A 20,922-nucleotide genomic window follows, 5' to 3' on the forward strand; every position below is an offset into this window, starting at 1 on the left:
GGTTTAGGTACAGTTAGTATGGTGCATCACGGTTACCATAAGGGCTAGCACAGAGCTGTTACCATGCCAGAAACTGGAATTCAAATCCGGAGCTGTCTGTAGGGAATTTGTTTGTTCTCCCTGTGTCTGCATAAGTTTCCTCCAGGTACATTTCATCCAAATGTACTAACCATACTGGGGGTGGAGGTCAATTGCGTATAATTGGACAGCATGAGCTTTTGGGCCGAAAGGGCTTATTACCGTGCTGTTTGTCTAAAAATAAATTCTCTGGAAGCAATGAGCTAATTTCATAAACTTCAGATGACTTGGAAATTATTTCTTTGCATTGACCCAGAAATTAATTGCCAAATTGTTGCAGTCCTTAGTTTGTGACCAATGTTGTTGTCCTTTTATAGATTTTCTGTTGTTGAAAATAACTATTTTTCCATCATAATTTCTAACACCAAAAAATCAGACCCCATTCACAATCTGCCGTGACTCCTTTGTCCAGTCATTTCTCCTCACTCATCTCTTCATGATTCCAAGTACATTTCCCTGAAACTACAGGACCATCCCTCACCACAACCTAGGGACCCAAATAACCCTTCCAAGATTCACACGCACTTCCTCCAACTTCATCTGTTGCCTTTGGTGTTCCAGATTAGGTCTCCTCTACATTGGTGAGACCAACCGCAAACTTGGGACCATTTTTCACGCAGCATCTTTGCTTTGTGCACAGAGGCTATCCTGAGCACCTGATTGCATGCCATTTCAACTCCCCTACCCATACCAACATGTCCATCCTTGACCTTCTCCACTGCTAGTGAACCCTCTGGAGGATCAACACCTCTTATTCAGCTTGGGCAGTCCACAGCCCAATGGTATGAAAATTTAATCTTCCAATTTCAGGTAGAGGCAAGTGGCAGAAATGAGGGAGAATGATCCATTGAACATAGAAACTGGTGGGTGCAATGTGATAATTAAAGGACTCTGTACCTTGGATGCAGGAGGTTCTAATATTGGCACCCTATTTTTGGTCACTTTAACTGAGAACAAATAACTCAATTAAAACAAACAACTGAATCTTTGAACATCCTCGTGATTAGGCTCAGTCTTGATATGTAGCAATTACTGAGCCATTAGAAAAGTTTTGCTCTTGTCCATTCATCGACTTGATCAGTAACAAGTTTAGAAAATCATTAAAAACTTGATTTTTTCGAAAATGCTTCAAATGGCTGCTGAACTGAATTCCAAAAAAGGTTAGATATAACAATTGTTATTTTTTTAATAATTTGAGACGGATTGTAAAAATATTTGAAAAAGATTGCTGTCTAAAGTAGCGTATACCGCAGCAGCTGTTTTTTTTAATAATAGAAAGTGATGTAGAAATGCTATCATGTCATTGTCCCATGTGACTGTTTCCAGAGGCAGAGACATGGAAACAAGTTGGGTGGTTCAAGAACAAAAGATTAATGTTCCAGTGAAACATTCCCGGTATGAAACAAATTCATGTATATCAGCAAATTAAAGAAAAAAAAATACACAGAAAGAGCAACCTTACCCAATATTAACTTTCAACATTTGGTTGTTAAATTTGTATTGATTTCATAAGAGCTGAAAAACATTTTTATATTTCACATTGGGAATGGGTTTAGAGGCCAAGTGGAATTTGAATTTTGGAGTTTGCAGTGGAAAATGATGCCCTGGAGAAATTATCATATGATCTGGCACAGTTGAGCAGATAAAATTGATGTGAGTTGTTAATGCTAAAACATGATGGAACATAATATGTATCAAGTAATTTTTTTTTACAGATTTAGTCACTCTGGTAACCCTGTACAATGTAATTAGCTGCCAATTAATGCTTCTTCAGTTTGATTTAAACATATTTCATGAGCTCAGTATTTTAGCATATTGTTTTTATGTGTTATTAAATTTAATAAATGATTGTTATGTGATTTCATCAGAAAGTTCAGCTTTTATATTTGTATTTCCTTTCAGCATTTGGCGGGGACCCAACGTAAACTGTACAGATACTTCTGGTTACACAGCCTTACATCACGCTGCTTTGAATGGACACAAGTAAGTGTTGGAAATGGACTTTTCAAAATGACAGTCATAGGCTTAAATAAAGACACTGGACCATTCTTGTGAATTTCCTCCTCTTAAGATATAAGGTGGGTCCTCCCAAACGACTGCATGGACAATATAGAACATACTGTACATCACCATCGAGAAAATGTGCACCTGTTCTTTGTCAATGTGCCTGAGTGCATTCTTGAGTTAATAACATATTTTTAATGAAATAGTCAAAAATCTCCAATATGTGTATTATTTTTTAAGGGAACTGTTGTATTGAGATCAAAGGAGAAAACAGAAGACCACGGCAATGATAATTCCAAAGTTGAAACATTGTATATGATTAGTTTATTAACAGTGTCAGCCCAAATGATTGGCTTAATTTATAAACATCACTGAAATGTGCTGCTGGACTTATTTAGTGAATGACAATACAGTAGCATTAAAATGGCAGATCATGAAGGACATATCCAGAGGATTATTTAAAATGAGATTTCTGCTTGTCATGTAATGCACAAAAGTGCTGGAGAAACTGAGGTCATTGCAGCACCCATTGGAAGTAAAGGGTAACCAATGTTTCATGACAGAGTCCTTTGTTGTGGTAGTAGAAAAAAAAGGCAGACTCTTGAATAAAAAGTTAGGCGGAGAGTAGGAGGAGAGGAGCAAAGGGAGGAAAGGGCAGGGGAAGGAGCACAGGCTAATAACATCTAAAAGATCAAGGAGGGAGGGTAGAAGAGATAAAAATTGAGATGATGGGGAATATATAAAAATGACTTGACTTGGTGTAATCTTTCTGAAAACTAGGAATATGAAATTACAGAAAATGACTTTTTATCTTCTATATCCAGATTTCTGGGTAAATGAGATTTTTTTGGGGACAAATGTCAATTTAATTATTCATTCTAATATAATTGACACAGTTACATTCAAATGTATTTCATTTGTGGGATAAAAATAAGATTGGGATTTTTATTGTTCCCTGGGAAATCGGATCGCCGGTGAATTATTTGTATTTTAAACCAATGAGTCCAATTTAATTTTAAGACCTCAAGTAGGTAAACATTCCTATATAAAGCTTCAAAAAAGTACATCAAAAATAAATGTTTTACTTGAGCCCGACTCTTGCATCCTGTTAGGTTTATTTTCCAAATTTGTAGCTCAGTTTAATTTTGAGGCAATTGCAATATTTTTTTTCAATGTTTAAGCTAAAATGTAACATTCATTTCAAGTAAATGAACTGTTTAACGATTTCCAACCTGGACCAAAGAGGATTCTTTTATGATGTCCATGTGACTGGTTTGACAAAAGTGTAATTTGTCAGTAGTAAGGTACAGCCAAGATAATTTGCAGATGTCACCTTAGTGGTATCCAAATTATCGCAGACCTTCATTTTAAGATGCTCTATTATCTCATCAGTGTTGATTTATGGTATACCAAAAGTATTGTTTTCTGTTGATCTCTGGGGTATCTGTGGAATAATCATCCAGCATTCCACATGTCTCAACAGGTCGAGGTAAGGGATCAATGACTAGGGTAATTTGTACTCTGTAGATATGTGTCATTATAGAGTATCTGGGGGAAGAGAGGCACGTAGTTATGGTCACCCAACTAGGCTGCAGAACAAAATTGGATGCAGCACTGAGAATTTAGCAACATTTCACACACTGCATGAACCAGCCTTTATCTGCATGCCTTGACTCTTTTACTCAACTCCAAGAATTTCCATAATCTGTGAATGCATAGTTCTAAATTACAGACTAACTGAAATACATCCACCAGTTTTAAAATATTTATCGTACATATGAAGATCATGGAAGTTTACTGCTTTCCTTTGGTGCTTTTCCATTAGTATATGAACCTGAATTGATGATTCATGTTTGTGCCACTTTGCTAGTGTGGCTACATCAGCCACCTGGGAATTAAGGTATATTTTAACTCAGTAATCCATCCTCAACATTCATTGGAGCGACTTCATCCCTAACGTCGAAGTACTCGAGATGGCAGAGGCCGACAGCATCGAAACCACGCTGTTGAAGATCCAACTGCGCTGGGTAGGTCACGTCTCCAGAATGGAGGACCATCGCCTTCCCAAGATCGTGTTATATGGCGAGCTCTCCACTGGCCATCGTGTCAGAGGTGCACCAAAGAAGAGGTACAAGGACTGCCTAAAGAAATCTCGGTACCTGCCACATTGACCACCGCCAGTGGGCTGATCTCGCCTCAAACCGTGCATCTTGGCGCCTCACAGTTCGGCGGGCAGCAACCTCCTTTGAAGAAGACCGCAGAGCCCACCTCACTGACAAAAGACAAAGGAGGAAAAACCCAACACCCAACCCCAACCCACCAATTTTCTGCTGCAACCGTGTCTGCCTGTCCCGCATCGGACTCGTCAGCCACAAACGAGCCTGCAGCTGAAGTGGACATTTACCCCTCCATAAATCTTCGTCTGCGAAGCCAAGCCAAAGAAGAAAAATTGGTATTACTTTAGAAAAATCTCAATATATTTAGCTGCCTTTGAATTGTGTATCAAGCAGTGACTAAAACTGTTCCACTATACAGTTTTTTGATAAAGAGATCAGAATTGTGGCAAAGTTCCCTTTTGTTTGAAGCAAATATTGGCAATCTCTCAGCAACTGCATTGGCAATCTGGTCCTTTTGGCAGAAATAACTTGAAAGCATTTTATTCACACAACAAATGACAACCTATTTTTGGGGAAAAGGAACTTTGCTGACCGGAAATCTCAGATATCACTTTGTGAATCCTGATTTACACCCCGTGCCTAAACCTGCTGAATTGCTTTGACAATCAAAAAGGGCATTCAGCTGAGGGAAAAACAGCAAGTTTTATTAACAGATTTAGGTACAGGTCCTGTGAACAGGGAAAATGTTAGAAAGATGGAAGGAGATAAACTTGCTCTCAGCAATGGAGCATTTTCTCCATTTAAATGGGATGTGCAAAGTGTTTATTGAGGTCGTTGAGATTGATTGAAGACATTTGAGTTTTTGAAGGGTTTGAGAAGGGTATGCTTCCAAGTACCAGAAAATTAAAATAGAACCATCTGATTTTTTTTCAAGCAAAAATCAGGGGTGATGAAGATATTTCGGTAAGGTTAAGGCTGCCTGATGGTCTGGAATGGGGACACCATTACCCCTGAGCATAAAACCCTGCAAAAGGTGGTTGGCACAGCCCAGGACATCATAGGCAAAACCCTCCCCACCGTTGAGAACATCTACAGGGAACACTGCCATCGGAAAGCAGAGCAATCATCAAAGATCCACATCACCCAGCACATGCTCTGTTCTCACTGCTACCATCAGGAAAAAGATATAGATGCCACAAGACTCACACCACCAGTTTAGGAACAGCAATTAATCCTCAGACTCCTAAACAATAAACTCAATCAGGGACTCATTTAAGGACTCTTAATTTTTCAATTTATTGATTTTTTTTCCCCTCTCTGTATTGTACAGTCAGTTTGTTTACATCTGTATGTTGAATACAGTTTTTTTTTTGGACTACCAATAAGTGGTACTTCTGCCTCACCCACAGAGAAAGAATCTCAGGGTTGTATGTGATGTCATGTATGTTCTCTAATAATAAACCTGAAATCTAATACAATGTGAATTTCACGTGGGATAAAAGTAAGAAGAGGAAGTATTAAGGATCTTGATATCTTTGATAGTCAATGGCTGATACTGATATTGGAAAGGCTGGAAATTTTGATGATGAAGGAAGATTGGAAATATTTATTATTTTCTTGGAAACTGGAAATTTGGGAAACATCTATACATTTACTATAAATTTACTTTCTTCATCAGAGACCTTAATAACTGAGTTGTAATAGACTTTATAAGCATTTGGTAGAATGAAAAGAAGAGACCTGAGGAGAATTTAGTTTTTCCTTATTGAACAGTGATAGGAACCTCTTAAATTTAAAAGTTATCTGATTTTGCATCCATGTGGCTACAAACCAAAGGTTAGATTGAATAGCATAGTTCAAGCTTATTTTCATCTGATTGTACATCTACACCTGATGAAACAACGTCTCTCCAGACCATGGTGCACACATAAAAACCCAGTATACAGCAATCACTTAAAAAAAAAATCAGAACAAACTTATTGCTAGCTGAATGGCTGAACCCAGAGTGGTCCTGGCGTCACATTTCTGTAATTGTAAATTATTGCCAGAGTGCAGCAGCTCTTCATTTCCCTCTCGTTTAAATGTAGCTGCAGGTAATCTAGTTATTTTCCAGAGAATGTATATTTGTACGTAAAATTGTCGGGAGCATGGGCCTGGATAGATTCACGGTCAGTCGTACACAAATGCTGGCACACTTAGCGTGCTTCCACTTCCTTGCTCACCGTTTATGACAACCCCTCTCCAGAGTTTCAGTAGTGGGCTTCAGCTTGTCATGAAGTCTTCATGAAAACTTCATGAAGTCATACTTGCACAGTACCTCATGATCTGGTCCTCTCGTTTGGTAGACCTACAATTTTTAGTGTTCCTTATATTTAGCAGTGTTTTCCAATTGTAGACAAGATAGTCAGAATGAGAGATTGTACCATTTTTTGGAGCCAGAATGGCTGCTGCAACCATGCGTGTTACCATTTTAGCTATTTAGTCATAATATGCTCAATGGCCTCATTCTGTCTTTCAAATACTTGAATTAAAGAGAAGCAAACTTTTCAGCCTTTGAGGCACTGAGAGGAGATTATTTTCAAGCTAAAAGAAGCAAAGAGAAAGCAGTGCCCGAACATGACAGCAAACTAAACCATGGTAGTTGAAAGAAAGCCTGCAAATTGACTCCATATACAGATAAATGAAGACTGTTGTTTCATTGAAATGAAAATTTCTTGGGTTCCTTGAAGTCCAAGAGCCTCATGTGAACTCTATTGGATTCCTTTGGATGGATATATTAAATGAGAAGATCCTTATAATTAAGCACTTCCATATTCGTCTTATGACCAAATCAAGATTTGAAGTTGCATTCACTTCCACCACCCCTGTCATTGCTTTTGAATCTGTGTTTCCCACTCCTGAAACCATTCAGAAGCAGGATTTTTTTTCTATTATCATAAAATGATTAAATGTCAAAAGTTAAATCTTGGAAATGATGCTGGTGTTAACTTTAATATAAATCTAACATGTTCTAAGGAATATGGTACAACTTTCCCAAATCATTCTCAACTGCCTAGCTTACTGAATGTTTTCATAGATTCATCAACTGGCATCGTGCCACTCCAAAAGTCCCAACTTGGCTAATTAGAAATATGTTTCGTGGCAATGTCAACCTGCTGCCAAATCTAAAGTTACAGAGGAGCCATAAATCTGTTTAAGGGTTGAATTGAAATAGTAGTCTCTAATACATAATTTTCAAATATTGAACAAAATGCCCAACTTCTCAGAAGAGGAAAATAACATAGAGATCACATCATAGATATGACCCTTTATCTATTCAACAATGTACTTATCAACGCCATCAAGATTTGTTACTTTATTGGTTGATAACAATATCCACTTAATGACCAATATGTGACCAAAATGAAATATGAGTGCAACCAAATCAGTAAATAGTATCAGTGAATAGACAAAGGAATATTTTGCATTCTTCAGAAATGAATAATCAAGACAACTATTCTGTAAAAGATTAACTGTATTAATCTCTGTAAACAGTAGAGGTCTGCCATTTCATCTAAGGTTTCCTGTGGTGAATCATTACCAACAATGACTGGAAAAATGGAAAGAATTGCAATTTTCCAGTCATCTGAATCGAGGTGTTCTGTAGTTAAAGGTGAGTGCAAACACAAAGTTGAATATCCATGGTTAACTGCAATCTGACTGATTTACAAATCAGGTTTGGAATTTGCATCCATCTGACCACAATAAAACTGTGTACTGAAGCAACTGTGAGATGACATTGTAACCTTGCTTTCACTGCCTGGGACTATTAACCTATGTTAATATTGCTCTAATTGAGTGATTAACACAATGGAATTGGCGACTTTCTTCTTATGAGGGATTTATTATGCCACAAATAAATTTTGTGAGGGGAAAGGCTTGGAGGTGGCTTCCTCGTGTGTAGCTTTCAGCACACATTTAGTTGAACCAATCTCAGTGTCCTCTCTTAGAGCAGTCTTTAGCAATGAGCTACTAATCCTTCAGCTCCCCCATCCCTTCCCTTCTTTCTCCTAGCAGTGAGCTAGCCTCCTGAAAACTCTGCCATCTTCCCCTACCATTTCTCAGCTTTTTTCTCTTCTACGCTCCCAATTACCTGCTAGGCCATTCCCTATCTCCCTCCTTTCTTCGTCACTCTGCCTCCCCCTCCCCCCTTGTTTTTATGCGTCTAGATGTTTTTTTTTCTCATATTCCTGATGTACAGCTCAGGCTTGGAATATTGGCTATATTTTACTTTCTATCGATGTTGCATGACCTGTTGAGATACTTTGACACATTTATGTATTGCTCTTCATCACCCTCAGTTAGCACTGTTGAACAGGCTGTATTATTATTTGCATGCCTGACACCAGAAACAGATGTTTAGGCAGTGGAAGGTACTCAAGGCTACATACAAAGCCTCCTACGAAAATGGCAGCATTCCCAGTAACTCCTGAGAATTTCATAACCTTTCAATGTGAAGGAGCACTTGGTTTGGCACTGACAGATTAGAGTTCATATGTCATGTCGTGCTAATATCAATGCTGGTAGGAGTGCACCCACTCACCTTGTCCCATAAGGCATCTCCTGCTCCATTTTTGGTAAAGTGAGCAGGTTCAACTTTTGGGCTTATCAATCACCTTAGAATTTATAGACATGCAGTGAAGTATCGTCACTCTGCGTCCCAAGAGGCCATCTAAGTAGAGGAAGATTTCAATCTCCAACACCATCCAAACATAAACCCAAACCCTTACCCTACTTAAAATGTGGTTCACATTGCTGTGTCAGTGCAACTGGGCTTCAATTTTAAGAGGTAAATGCCTTGTACATGATTCTAATAGAATCAGTGCCACTGCTTGCCTATAAATGCTTTCATTATAGCACCCTCAATCAGATTTTAATTAGTGGAGCTGCAGCTATCCAACAGATGCTAGGGCATGAAAATGCTGAGAGCATGCAAATTTCTATAATGGTCCTATTTATGTGAAGTTGATTTTTTTTTTATTGACTAACTTGACAATTCTTATTTCTTGCTGCTTGTATCTGAATTAAGGTTTGTTGACTACATTTATGTCGGCATTTTGCATTTTATGGAGATTCCAGGAAAATAAGTAATCTGTGAAGATAAAATACAAAATCTGCCAGTCTGAAATATTCTGTGCACCCCTCTTTTTGACCTTTATAGCAGCTCACATGGATATTAGGAATCACTTTAAACTTGTTCTTATTGTGCGTAGATATCTGCAGTGGTGTGAGAAGAGAGGAGGCAGAAAAACAATTACAACATGCTAGAAATAAAGTCTCATTTAAGTATATTGAAAGCACTGGAATTGTGATTACCTCATCTGTTGGAAATTACTTGGCTACCCCCTGAGTTGTAACAAAACATGTTTCTACTCTATTTTCAACATGTGCTATGAGATCTTTTTCCTTTAAACTGCCTCCAAATGTAATCAAAGTCTGAACACTTTTCTATTGCAATATTTTGCGGCTAAATGTTTAACTTTATGACTTTTTTAATGATACGACACAATGGTAAATTATCTTTCTGAATATCATAATTTTAAAACTTCTTATTGTGCATTTTAATGTTTTGGACATAGTCCATTGTAGCAAACATAACTTCATCAGGATAAGTAAATCCTTAATAAGATCAACTGCACTAGTTGCCTGGATTAGTTGTGAGATTTGACAAGCACGCATGAACATAGTTCATCCATGGTAGAATGATTGTTGTCGAAGAGAGGTCATTGAGGCTGCAGCTGGAATGAAATCCGCCATAATGAAAAACACATGTATTTTGTGAGGAGACGATACACAATAACTTTTCATATTTGAAACCATCTGGAATATTAACTGTCCTAGGTCAAAAGAAACACCTATAATTGATTTTTGTATTTCATCAGGCATGTGTTATGTGAGTAAAATACAAGATATTGTGTCAAGAGTGATTGGCAAGAGTATTGCTCTCACCTCAAATATGGTAACCATTCACATATGAGAAATGTTGGAAATATCAAGTCAATAATTTAGTTTACATGATGAAGAGCAGCAGTACTAATGTCATAGATTGGTTAAGCATTTAATCCCTGGCCAGTTCTTTCTGTTCTCTACTTTGGATCCTGACTTAGTGTTTTCAAGTTCTGTTGTCTGAAAATCACCTCTACTGCCTCAGGTTTGAGGCAAATTTCTAAAGATGTTTGGTGGAAAATGTGCTGACCTGCTGCATCATGGTCTTGTACAGGGACACCAAAACCCTTGAGTGTAAAGTCCTGCGAAAGGTAATGGACACAGCCCAAGACCCTCCCCACAATTGAGAACATCCATGGGGAACGCTGTTGTCAGAGAGCAACAGCGATCATCAAGGATCCACATCACCCAGCATGTGCTCTGTTCTCACTGCTACCATCTGAAAAGAGATACAGGTGCCACTAGACTCGCACCGCCAGGTTCAGAAACAGCTGCTATTCTCCACCATCAAATTCCCCAACAATAAACTCAATCAGGGACTCATTTAAGGACATTTACTTTTGTACTTAGATTTTTTGTTTTAATTCTCTCTCTGTTGCACACATTTCTTTACAGTACAACTCTGATTATCTGAAATCCTCAGTTATCCAAAAATTTTTTGGAGCCAGATTGATGTCTGTTTGGCTCTGAATATTTTTTCGGATAATTGAGGATTTCACAAAAGTCAGAAATACTGATTCATCCAAAAGAATTTCAAAGCTGAAATGACATTTCGCCTCTGAAAATTTTCAGATAAATGAGGATATCTGAAACAATTAGAAATCCTGTTATCCAAAATTGTTTTGGAGCCGAACTGATGTCACAGTTTGAAAAAAATTTGTGATTTTGGATAAACCTCTGAGGAGAGTTTCAAGTTTTTGGTGTTAAATTTATCTTATTTTGTTCATGTTGTTTTTTTTTGGTGAGAATTAAAAGCCTTCCGTTTTTGTTGGTTATTGTTTAAACACTGTTACAAGTGATTTGCTGTTGCTACTGGGCTGTTTTTAAAAAATGACCAGTTATCCAAAAATATCAGTTATCCAAAATATGCCCAGTCCCAACCATTTTGGATAATTGGAGTTGTACTGTCTTTGTTTACGTGTATGTTGAGTACAATTTTTTTTTTGCACTACCATTAAGTGGCAATTCTCACCCACAGGAAAAATAATCTCAGGGTTGTATGTGCTCTGACAATAAATCTGAAATCTGAATCGGAATATATTAAACTAAGCTATAGTACTTTAATGAAAGGTCTGCCTGATATATTAATTTAAAGATTTATTTGAAAATACAGGACCCCTTCCCTGAATTACTCAGCTCATTAAATAAAATATTTAGAAGTGAAAAGTGCAAGTCTAAGTTATTGAATTAGTCAAATTATGTGATTTTTTTTAACAGATTAACTCGCTGCAATTAAAAGGGCATCATTTCAAACAGCCAAAAAAATATCTCTGAGTTTGTGTGGAAGATTCCACACAATTCTTGATGATTTGAAGAACTAAGAAGATTTTCTGGGCATTGGATGTTGTAAAGACATGAGATTGTTATATAGTAAAATAGACTACAATTTTTTTTTGTCAGATAGTACAGCTGCTGCATCCCAGCTGCAATGACCTCGTCCTGACTTGTGATGCAGCATGTCTGAAGTTTGCATGTTCTCCCTTTGGTTGCATAGGTTTCCTTTGTTTAAAACAGTTTCCTCCTACTTAACAAAGATGTAATAGTTGGTAGGTGAATTGCTCATTGTAAATTGTTCCTAGTGTGTAGATGAGTGGTTGAATCTGGGTGGGAATTGAAGGGAATCTAGGGCTGATCAAATGGGTTCAGGCAGAATTAGTGTAAAAATGGGCACTCAATAGTTAACGCAGACTTGTAGGTCCAAGAGCGTGTATCTATACTATACTTCTCCATGACTCTACAATTCTGCTTGTATTCTTTTAGAATCAGAATCAGGATTTATTTTCATGAACAAGTCATGAAATTTAGTGTTTTGCGGCAGCGTCATAGAGCAAACATACATATTATATCCATCTTATTATTTAAAAAAAAATAACAATGCTAGTGCAAGAATAGTAAGGCAGTGTCTGTGGTTGATTGATTATTCAGGAATCTGATGGCAGTGGCGAAGAAGCTGTCCTTATGCCACTGAGTGCTTGTCTTTAGGCTCTGTACCTTTTTCTCAATGGTAGCAGGGCGAAGAGGGCATGGCCTAGGCTGTGGGGGTCTTTTTTTTTTAATTTTTTATTTTTCACACTATAAACCACATTGATCAAGATACATACATTTTCCTTTTCAAATATATACAGTGTCGCTTTCTCCCCCCCCCCCTTCCCATCCCACCCTCCCTACCTCCCCTCTTTGAGGATAGAGGCTGCTTTTTTTAAAAAAAATTTTTATTTTTCACACTATGAACCATACTGACCAAAATACACACAAACATTTCCCTCTTGAATATACACAGTGTCATTTTCTCCCCTTTTCCCCCCTCTCTTCCCTCCCTCCTTCACCCCCCCTCCCCACCCACTCCAAGTTCAACATATACGATATATTAAACCCATTAAACAATGTCATCACACAATGAAAATAAACAAGAAATTTGTGTCATCTACTTTTACATACTGGGTCAGTTCACTTCGTCTTCTTCTCCTTCTGTCATTTTAGGTGGTGGAGGTCCACGGGAGGACTTCTCTGTTGTGTTCCATGTACGGTTCCCAAATTTGTTCGAATTCTGTGATGTTATTTCTTAAATTGTATGTTATTTTTTTCCAATGGAATACATTTATTCATTTCTATGTACCATTGCTGTATTCTCAGGCTATCTTCTAATTTCCAGGTTGACATAATACATTTTTTTGCTACAGCTAAGGCTATCATAATAAATCTTTTTTGTGCTCCATCCAAATTGAGGCTGCTTTTTTAAGACACCACGTCATGTAGACTTAAAAGTTTCCTTCATTCAGGAAAATGAGGGTAGACCTTGAAATATTGTAGAATTTTATACTTGTACACCTGCTACCATGTGACTACTGTTTGTGGATCTGTTTCTATTTTTAGATTCCGTGTCCACAGACAGAAGGATAAATCTGGAAGATTTAATACCTAGAACTAGGTATTTCCCTCCACAATTAGTTTGGGCCATTTTATGATTGAGATAGTCATTATTGTGGGAATGTTGTTAACCATTAATGGGAAAAATAACTTCCTTTCAATTTAGTGTATTTGTAATTTAAGGTGAACTCACTCTGCTTTTAAAGCCCAATTCTTTTTCCAGAATCATCAAAATCAAAATGGTTCCTTTACTTCTCTTTCATAAACAGAGATATCATTCCAAACTAACCTCACCTTCTGTGTGAATAAACTAATTTCCCAGTAAGGGGGGGGGGGGGGGGGGGTGTCACTGAACAGTAACCAATAATTATCTCTTAACCTTATTCTGAAATAGTTTCCTTTGTTCATGTTATGCCGAGTGAATAGTGATGAATATCTGGGTTTATATTATACTCACTATGCCTTGCAATGCAGTATGTAAGAGAAATTTACTTTTATTGTATAGAAAGAGAGAGAGATTTTATTTAACTATTTATAACCTACTTTTTCTATTTCACAGTAAATGAAAGTGTCATTTATTATTGTACTTCACTAGGATTCTCCTTAATAGACTAATACCTAGTGTCGCCGAGAATGTTCTCCCAGAATCACAGTGCGGCTTTCGCGCAAACAGAGGAACTACTGACATGGTCTTTGCCCTCAGACAGCTCCAAGAAAAGTGCAGAGGACATCACCTTTGTTGACCTCACCAAAGCCTTCGACACCGTGAGCAGGAAAGGGCTTTGGCAAATACTAGAGCGCCTCGGATGCCCCCCAAAGTTCCTCAACATGGTTATCCAACTGCACGAAAACCAACAAGGTCGGGTCAGATACAGCAATGAGCTCTCTGAACCCTTCTCCATTAACAATGGCGTGAAGCAAGGCTACGTTCTCGCACCAACCCTCTTTTCAATCTTCTTCAGCATGATGCTGAAACAAGCCATGAAAGACCTCAACAATGAAGACGATGTTTACATCCGGTACCGCACGGATGGCAGTCTCTTCAATCTGAGGCGCCTGCAAGCTCACACCAAGACACAAGAGCAACTTGTCCGTGAACTACTCTTTGCAGACGATGCCGCTTTAGTTGCCCATTCAGAGCCAGCTCTTCAGCGCTTGACGTCCTGTTTTGCGGAAACTGCCAAAATGTTTGGCCTGAAAGTCAGCCTGAAGAAAACTGAGGTCCTCCATCAGCCATTCCCCACCATGACTACCAGCCCCCCCCGCATCTCCATCAGGCACACAAAACTCAAAACGGTCAACCAGTTTACCTATCTCGGCTGCACCATTTCATCGGATGCAAGGATCGACAACGAGACTCGTCAAGGCAAATAGCGCCTTTGGAAGACTACACAAAAGAGTCTGGAAAAACAACCAACTGAAAAACCTCACAAAGATTAGCGTATACAGAGCCGTTGTCATACCCACACTCCTGTTCGGCTCCGAATCATGGGTCCTCTACCGGCATCACCTACGGCTCCTAGAACGCTTCCACCAGCGTTGTCTCCGCTCCATCCTCAACATTCATTGGAGCGACTTCATCCCTAACATCGAAGTACTCAAGATGGCAGAGTCCGCAAGCATCGAATCCACACTGCTGAAGACCCAACTGCGCTGGGTGGGTCACGTCTCCAGAATGGAGGACCATCGCCTTCCAAAGATCGTGTTCTATGGCGAGCTCTCCACTGGCCACCATGACAGAAGTGCACCAAAGAAGAGGTGCAAGGACTGCCTAAAGAAATCTCTTGGTGCCTGCCACATTGACCACCGCCAGTGGGCTGATATCGCCTCAAACCGTGCATCTTGGCGCCTCACAGTTCGGCGGGCAGCAACCTCCTTTGAAGAAGACCGCAGAGCCCACCTCACTGACAAAAGACAAAGGAGGAAAAACCCAACACCCAACCCCAACCCACCAATTTTTCCCTGCAACCGCTGTAACCGTGTCTGCCTGTCCCGCATCGGACTTGTCAGTCACCAACGAGCCTGCAGCTGACGTGGACATTACCCCTCCATAAATCTTCATCCGCGAAGCCAAGCCAAAGAAGAGTCATAGTTACACTATCGATATTTTCAGTTTGGAGCCAGAATATTGAAAGGGAAATAATGAAGGGGGGAAACCAGCAAATGTTCCCACTGTTTGAGTTGGTAACATCTCATTTAAAGAAAAAAAATCAGAATATTTCTTTCAAATTTGCAACATGGGAATTATTGCCTGAGGAATTCTAAGAATCTGGTACTGAAATAACTCCCACTCTCTCCTTGGACTGCCTACTGCTTTCAGTGGAGCTGCAAAATATATATATACATAAAAAAACAAATTGTGTGGGCTGATGAGGAATGGATAATTCCATACCAATGTTCGAAGACTTTGTCATTCTACACCATTAACTGTGTCTTTATATTTAACCATTCATGCTTCCTTCATGGAGATTGAATTTATTTGGTACACTCCTCTGCTTGCTTTTAACCACTGCAGTTAAAACTAGCCAAAGAATTGTAGTTGGAATCGGCAGCAAAAATGTGAGAGAAATGGTTGTTCCCAGCATTATCTGATTTGTGGAGAGTTGTTTTTTTTAAAGTGTTACTGAGTTTTGCTGTGCAGGCTGTAACTCTTCTATCTCACACTCCATTGACCATTTAGACTGCATTTCACAGATACTTAGCCATGTAGTTCTGGGCTTGGCCCATGCCTCACTGTTGTCCCCACACTCGTCCCATTGCCACACTAATATTCAAGTTTGGCAACTCTCAATAATTTAGAGATCACACTGCCTGTATCATCCTGCAAGCAGTGAGTAGGTCTCAGGGAGTTCCTGCTCTAAGGGCTTCCAACAACTTGTGTTGTCAGGAGGCTTTTTTCACTATTTATAAATGGCCCTGCTTACCAGTAATATTTAGAAACAGCTGTAATGAATAAGTAATTGTAATAAATAAAAAGAAAAAAAGTAAAACAAATAATTATGCTTCTCTTGGAGGCATGGATGGGGAAGGGGAGGATGATGGAGGGCTATGGTCTGGCAGTGTCAATGGGACTAGGCAGATAATAGTTTGGCATGGAGTAGATGGGCCGAAGTGCCTGGTTTGTGCTGTGGTGTTCTGTGGTTATAATTTTAGAAACCACTGAGCTAAATTTATTAAATCATTAATTTTAAGTAAAATAAAATCAAACACGCCACTCGCCTTCAATTACATTTTTAAGATTGACAGCCCCATTCTTCCAAGAGAGCAGCCACTCAGACTGAAATGAGAAGTTGATGAAACTTCCAGAATGCAGTGAACATCTGTTACTGAGTACATTTTACAGAGGAATCGATAGTTGTTTGGTCTGAAGCACATTAAAGAGTATAAAGTTGAAATTGGAAGTGGCACTGAAGTTGAAGATCAGACATGGTTTTATTGGCACTGCAGACATGAGTAGGCAACTGCTCTATGCTGCCTTTCGTTTTATTGATGGCCTGTTCTTTTTAACAGCTGAATTGGCTGGCCTGAAGCTAAGGGTTGAGAAGAACCTGGCCCTTCAACTCAACTTAGGGGACACCCTTTGTACTTAATGGAAAGTGCACAGATGGACCGTGAGACTGGGTGTGCCTACATCCGATCTCCAGTCCGTTCAACACAACATTTGAGGCCCTCCCTGTGATTCGAAGGCCTGATATATGGACACTCTCCGTATTTGTGAGCTTTTGGGAGACCTGCGGGATGGATGGGGTAGGATTTGGTGAGGAAATTAGGAACAAAGCATATTAGTGCTCCTTCTTCCCACTTTCCACATTTGAGAACCAGGGATTGAGTCAAGCGAAGCAGAGCTGGGAGCACTGAGCAGGCTCATTCAGTAAGTCAGTGTGTCTGCCTATTGACCACTCTACTCATGCCTGCTCGCTATCGATAACCGTTACTATTATTCTCTCTACACATTGTTTCTGTTCAATTCCAACTTACAAACAATTCAGCTTAGAAACAGTTCTCAGGAATGAAGCCCTTTAGTAACCTGGGGATTGCCCGATAGTCCAAAATGCATGAATGTGCACACTGCAATTAAGTGGGACCTCTTTGGACTTAGTTTAAGTTTATTTGTTACCTAATACCATGAGAAGGGTTCTTCTCCGGACAGACCCACAGATTATCTCTAGCATTACCCGCAATCGTGTATCAAGTATAATTTACAGAGTGTAGGATCACAATGAAAAGGAAAACCAATTAGCAAGGGTGATATGAAAGCACTGTTATAGCACTTATTCAAGAGCCTGATGTCTGCAGAAAAACTGCCTTTAAGTCTACTGATAAATGCTTTCACGTGCTTAAACTTTCTCCCCAATGGGAGGAGGGAAAAGAGAATGTGCCTGTGGCATGTTGGATCTTTCAGTATGTTGACCGTCTTTCCTCAGCAGTCAGAGATGTAACTGGAATCCACAGAGGGGAAGGAAGTTTTCATTATGTTCTGTAATTTCTGATCTTGTGTCGAGCAGCTCCCATTGCCACACTGTGATGCACTCAGTAAGTCTGCTTTCGACAGTGCGCCTGTACAAGTTGTCGAGGGACATGCTGAACTTCCTTAGTCTCTGAAGAAAGTAGAGGTATCGGTGCACTTTCGATGTCCTTGTCCCAATTCATGTCATTGGAGTCTTTTGGCTAACCATCAGTGTAGCCGGCTCACTGACACTGTACTGCACAGTTCATTCTGCTGTTGATGGACAATCCAGGTAGATTAAGGAAAATGTTGGAATACTCAACAGGTAATACTTCTGCAGGATGAATCCAAGTTACCATTCCAGCTCTGAGTAGTGAGTTTCTCCAGCAGCTCTTTGTTGCTCTTGTTTCAGTTTAATGACTTTTTGTCAGAACATTGATAAATCTTCCATCCCAATTGTGAGCTGTCTTTTTTTCAGCATCTGCTGCATTATGCTTCAGTCTCATCGAATAATGTGGGCCTCTTACATTTTGTCACCTAATGTTTACCACTGCTGTGTGTCACTATATTGGACCACATTCACTGCAATCAAAACAGTGTATAACCGGAAGAAAAAAGGCAAAACATAAGTGACAACTTCTTCAAAAATTATAATCCTACAAAGGAGACCTGAAAGTGCTGGAATCTGGAGCAATAACCTGCTGGAGGATCTCAGTTGGTCAAGAAGCATCAGTGGCAGAAAATAAATGTTAGTGTTTCGGGCTGAAACCCTTTATCAAGACATGATAATCCTACAATTTGTTCCTGTTCATATTCTGGGGCTCTTTAATACTTTTTCTCACCACATTCTTGGTGATTTGACATTGTTTATATTTTGACTCTCCTTTTGCAGGGATGTTGTTTTGAAGCTTCTCCAGTATGAAGCCTCCACCAATGTCGCAGATAACAAGGGCTGCTTTCCACTCCACTTGGCTGCTTGGAAGGGAGACATGGATATCGTAAAAATTCTCATCCATCATGGGCCTTCCCATTCACGAGTGAATGAGCAGGTAGGTATGCTTTTCGATTTCAAAACGTAAAGCATTTATAAATATGGCATAGTTGGCAATCTTTTAAACAGAGAAACTTGGAAAGCTTATATTTGACAGTCCATATTCTTTAATTGCTCTGATTTGAGATGAAGAAACTGATTTTGCAAATTAATATTTAGAATATACAAATTTTTTTCTAGGATTCAGCAAGAAATCTAATAATTTCCTCAGTTACTTCTATTGTGTATTTTTGGTGACGCTTTAGCATAATTTATTGTGGTGATTTTCAAACTGCACTTCTAAACTCACATTCCACCTTAAGCAATCCCTTTGCCATAGGTGCTCTGTGATTAGTAAGGGATTGCTTAAGGTGGTGTGTGAGTGGGAATGGAAGGTTGAGAACCACTGCTCTAGAGCCAATTGTTACTGAAATATTTTGCCTGAGAAAAATTACCATTGGCCTATTTCCTTTGGAGTTCTGAAACCGTGCACATAACGAGTCAATTAATTACCATTAAAAAGTGATTTTCAAACTTTTTATTTCCACTCACATATCACCTTAAGCAATCCCTTACTAATCACAGAGCAACCATGGCATAGGGATTGATTAAGGTAGAATGTGAGTTTAGGGGGCAGTTTGAAAACCACTGACTTATTGTATTATTTACAATTTTTGAGTGATCTCCCTCAAATGAGCTACACTTTATTTTCTGCGAAAGATTATTTAATCTGTATTTAGATGCTCTGATTGAATGTTGTTATCTGATGATCATATTCATATTGATGATTATGTTTAATCTTCAAGTCCAGGATGTATTTTAACCACTGATTCTTCAATTGTCTGTTTGAGGGAACCTCCCAATTCATGCTATTGATTGATTTTTATTGTTCCAAATTCACTCGTGCTTTTCTTCGTTCACTATGGAATTACTAATTGGGGTTTTGATTGAAGATGAATCCAAAGAAGCACATTTATAGTGAAGGATAACTATTTATGTGGCATTAATTGTCACTCTGTGACTGCTAGCGTGGGATTAAAACACAATATACGACTTAGAAAGATAATTGATTACCAAGATAGTAAATGATTGGTAAGTTTGACTTCTTTATGGCAATTGATCAAAGTTAATTATTTTAGATATAAAATTTAAATGACAAATTCATGATTGATTTTTGTTGAAAGATTAGGACAAAGTTCAGAACCTTGTGTACACATGTTTGCAATGTTTAGGATGTTTTCCACTGCCTGACTAATCTAAATTGGGAATGAAGTAAGTTCAGTTAAAGCAAATGCAATTTTCATGTTTCCTTGACTGGAGAATAAGCTTGTCATTTTGATTGATTCTGTTTCCGTAAACAAATTTTCAAAGGCTTGAACAGGATAACTTCAGTAATAGTGCAGGGGGAATAGAACAGAGCCATTTTCTTCTCCTGTGCTTAATAGTTGTACAATGCGATCATAAGAAATCAAAGCAGGAGTAGGCTATCCGGCCCAATGAGCTTGGTCCGCCATTCAATGGCTGATTTGATGATAGGCCTATCTCCACCGACTTGCCTTTTTCCCATCCCCCTTAATTCTCCTACTATATAAAAATCTATCTAACTTTGTCTTAAATATATTAACGGAGATAGTCTCCACAGCGAGTTTCATAGATTCACCACCCTCTGGGGAAAGCAATTCCTCCTCACCTCCTTCCCAATAATTATACCCATGATGCCTTGATACAAATTAATGTGTGTTAATGAACGGGTTTACAGAATTATACATGGAATCTCTAGGCTTTAAAATTTCTGTGCTTCTAAATAACTTGAAGAAAAACATAAGAATTTCATCAACCTTGATAAAAGAACTAATTACTCAACAAAGTGTTGGTTCAATTTTAGGTAGAGATGGAAATCCTATTTTTTATTTTACCCACAGTGCTCACCAGCTTGTTTGAAATCCTAATCATAGTTTTGAACCCTAACTAACATTCAACTTGTAACTTTGTGACCAGTAGTACTTATCAACTACATTTAGTGACATTTACATGATCAGTTTAATTTTGGTACAAATTTAGTAAATCTCTTTAAATGGATTAATCTAGGGTCATCTCATGGCTATTTCAGATGCGTGTTGTAACCAAGAAAATGATGTAATTCATTCTTAACAGCTGTTCAAAATCTTAAAAAT

General features: G+C 38.7%; 1 protein-coding gene across 14 annotated transcripts in view; it reads left to right on the top strand.

The window, feature by feature from the left end:
- The window catches only part of anks1b (ankyrin repeat and sterile alpha motif domain containing 1B), an 823,124-nt gene that overhangs the window by 207,153 nt on the left and 595,049 nt on the right, over positions 1 to 20,922 (top strand). For all 14 annotated transcript variants that reach the window (XM_069908369.1, XM_069908373.1, XM_069908387.1 and 11 more), the window contains 2 exons: positions 1,981 to 2,061; positions 18,611 to 18,767. In XM_069908369.1, coding sequence (XP_069764470.1) covers positions 1,981 to 2,061; positions 18,611 to 18,767 — 238 coding nt within the window. The remainder of the gene's footprint in view (positions 1 to 1,980; positions 2,062 to 18,610; positions 18,768 to 20,922) is intronic.

This window comes from Narcine bancroftii, chromosome 13 (assembly GCF_036971445.1).
Source record: "Narcine bancroftii isolate sNarBan1 chromosome 13, sNarBan1.hap1, whole genome shotgun sequence".
Classification (NCBI taxonomy): Eukaryota; Metazoa; Chordata; class Chondrichthyes; order Torpediniformes; family Narcinidae; genus Narcine; species Narcine bancroftii.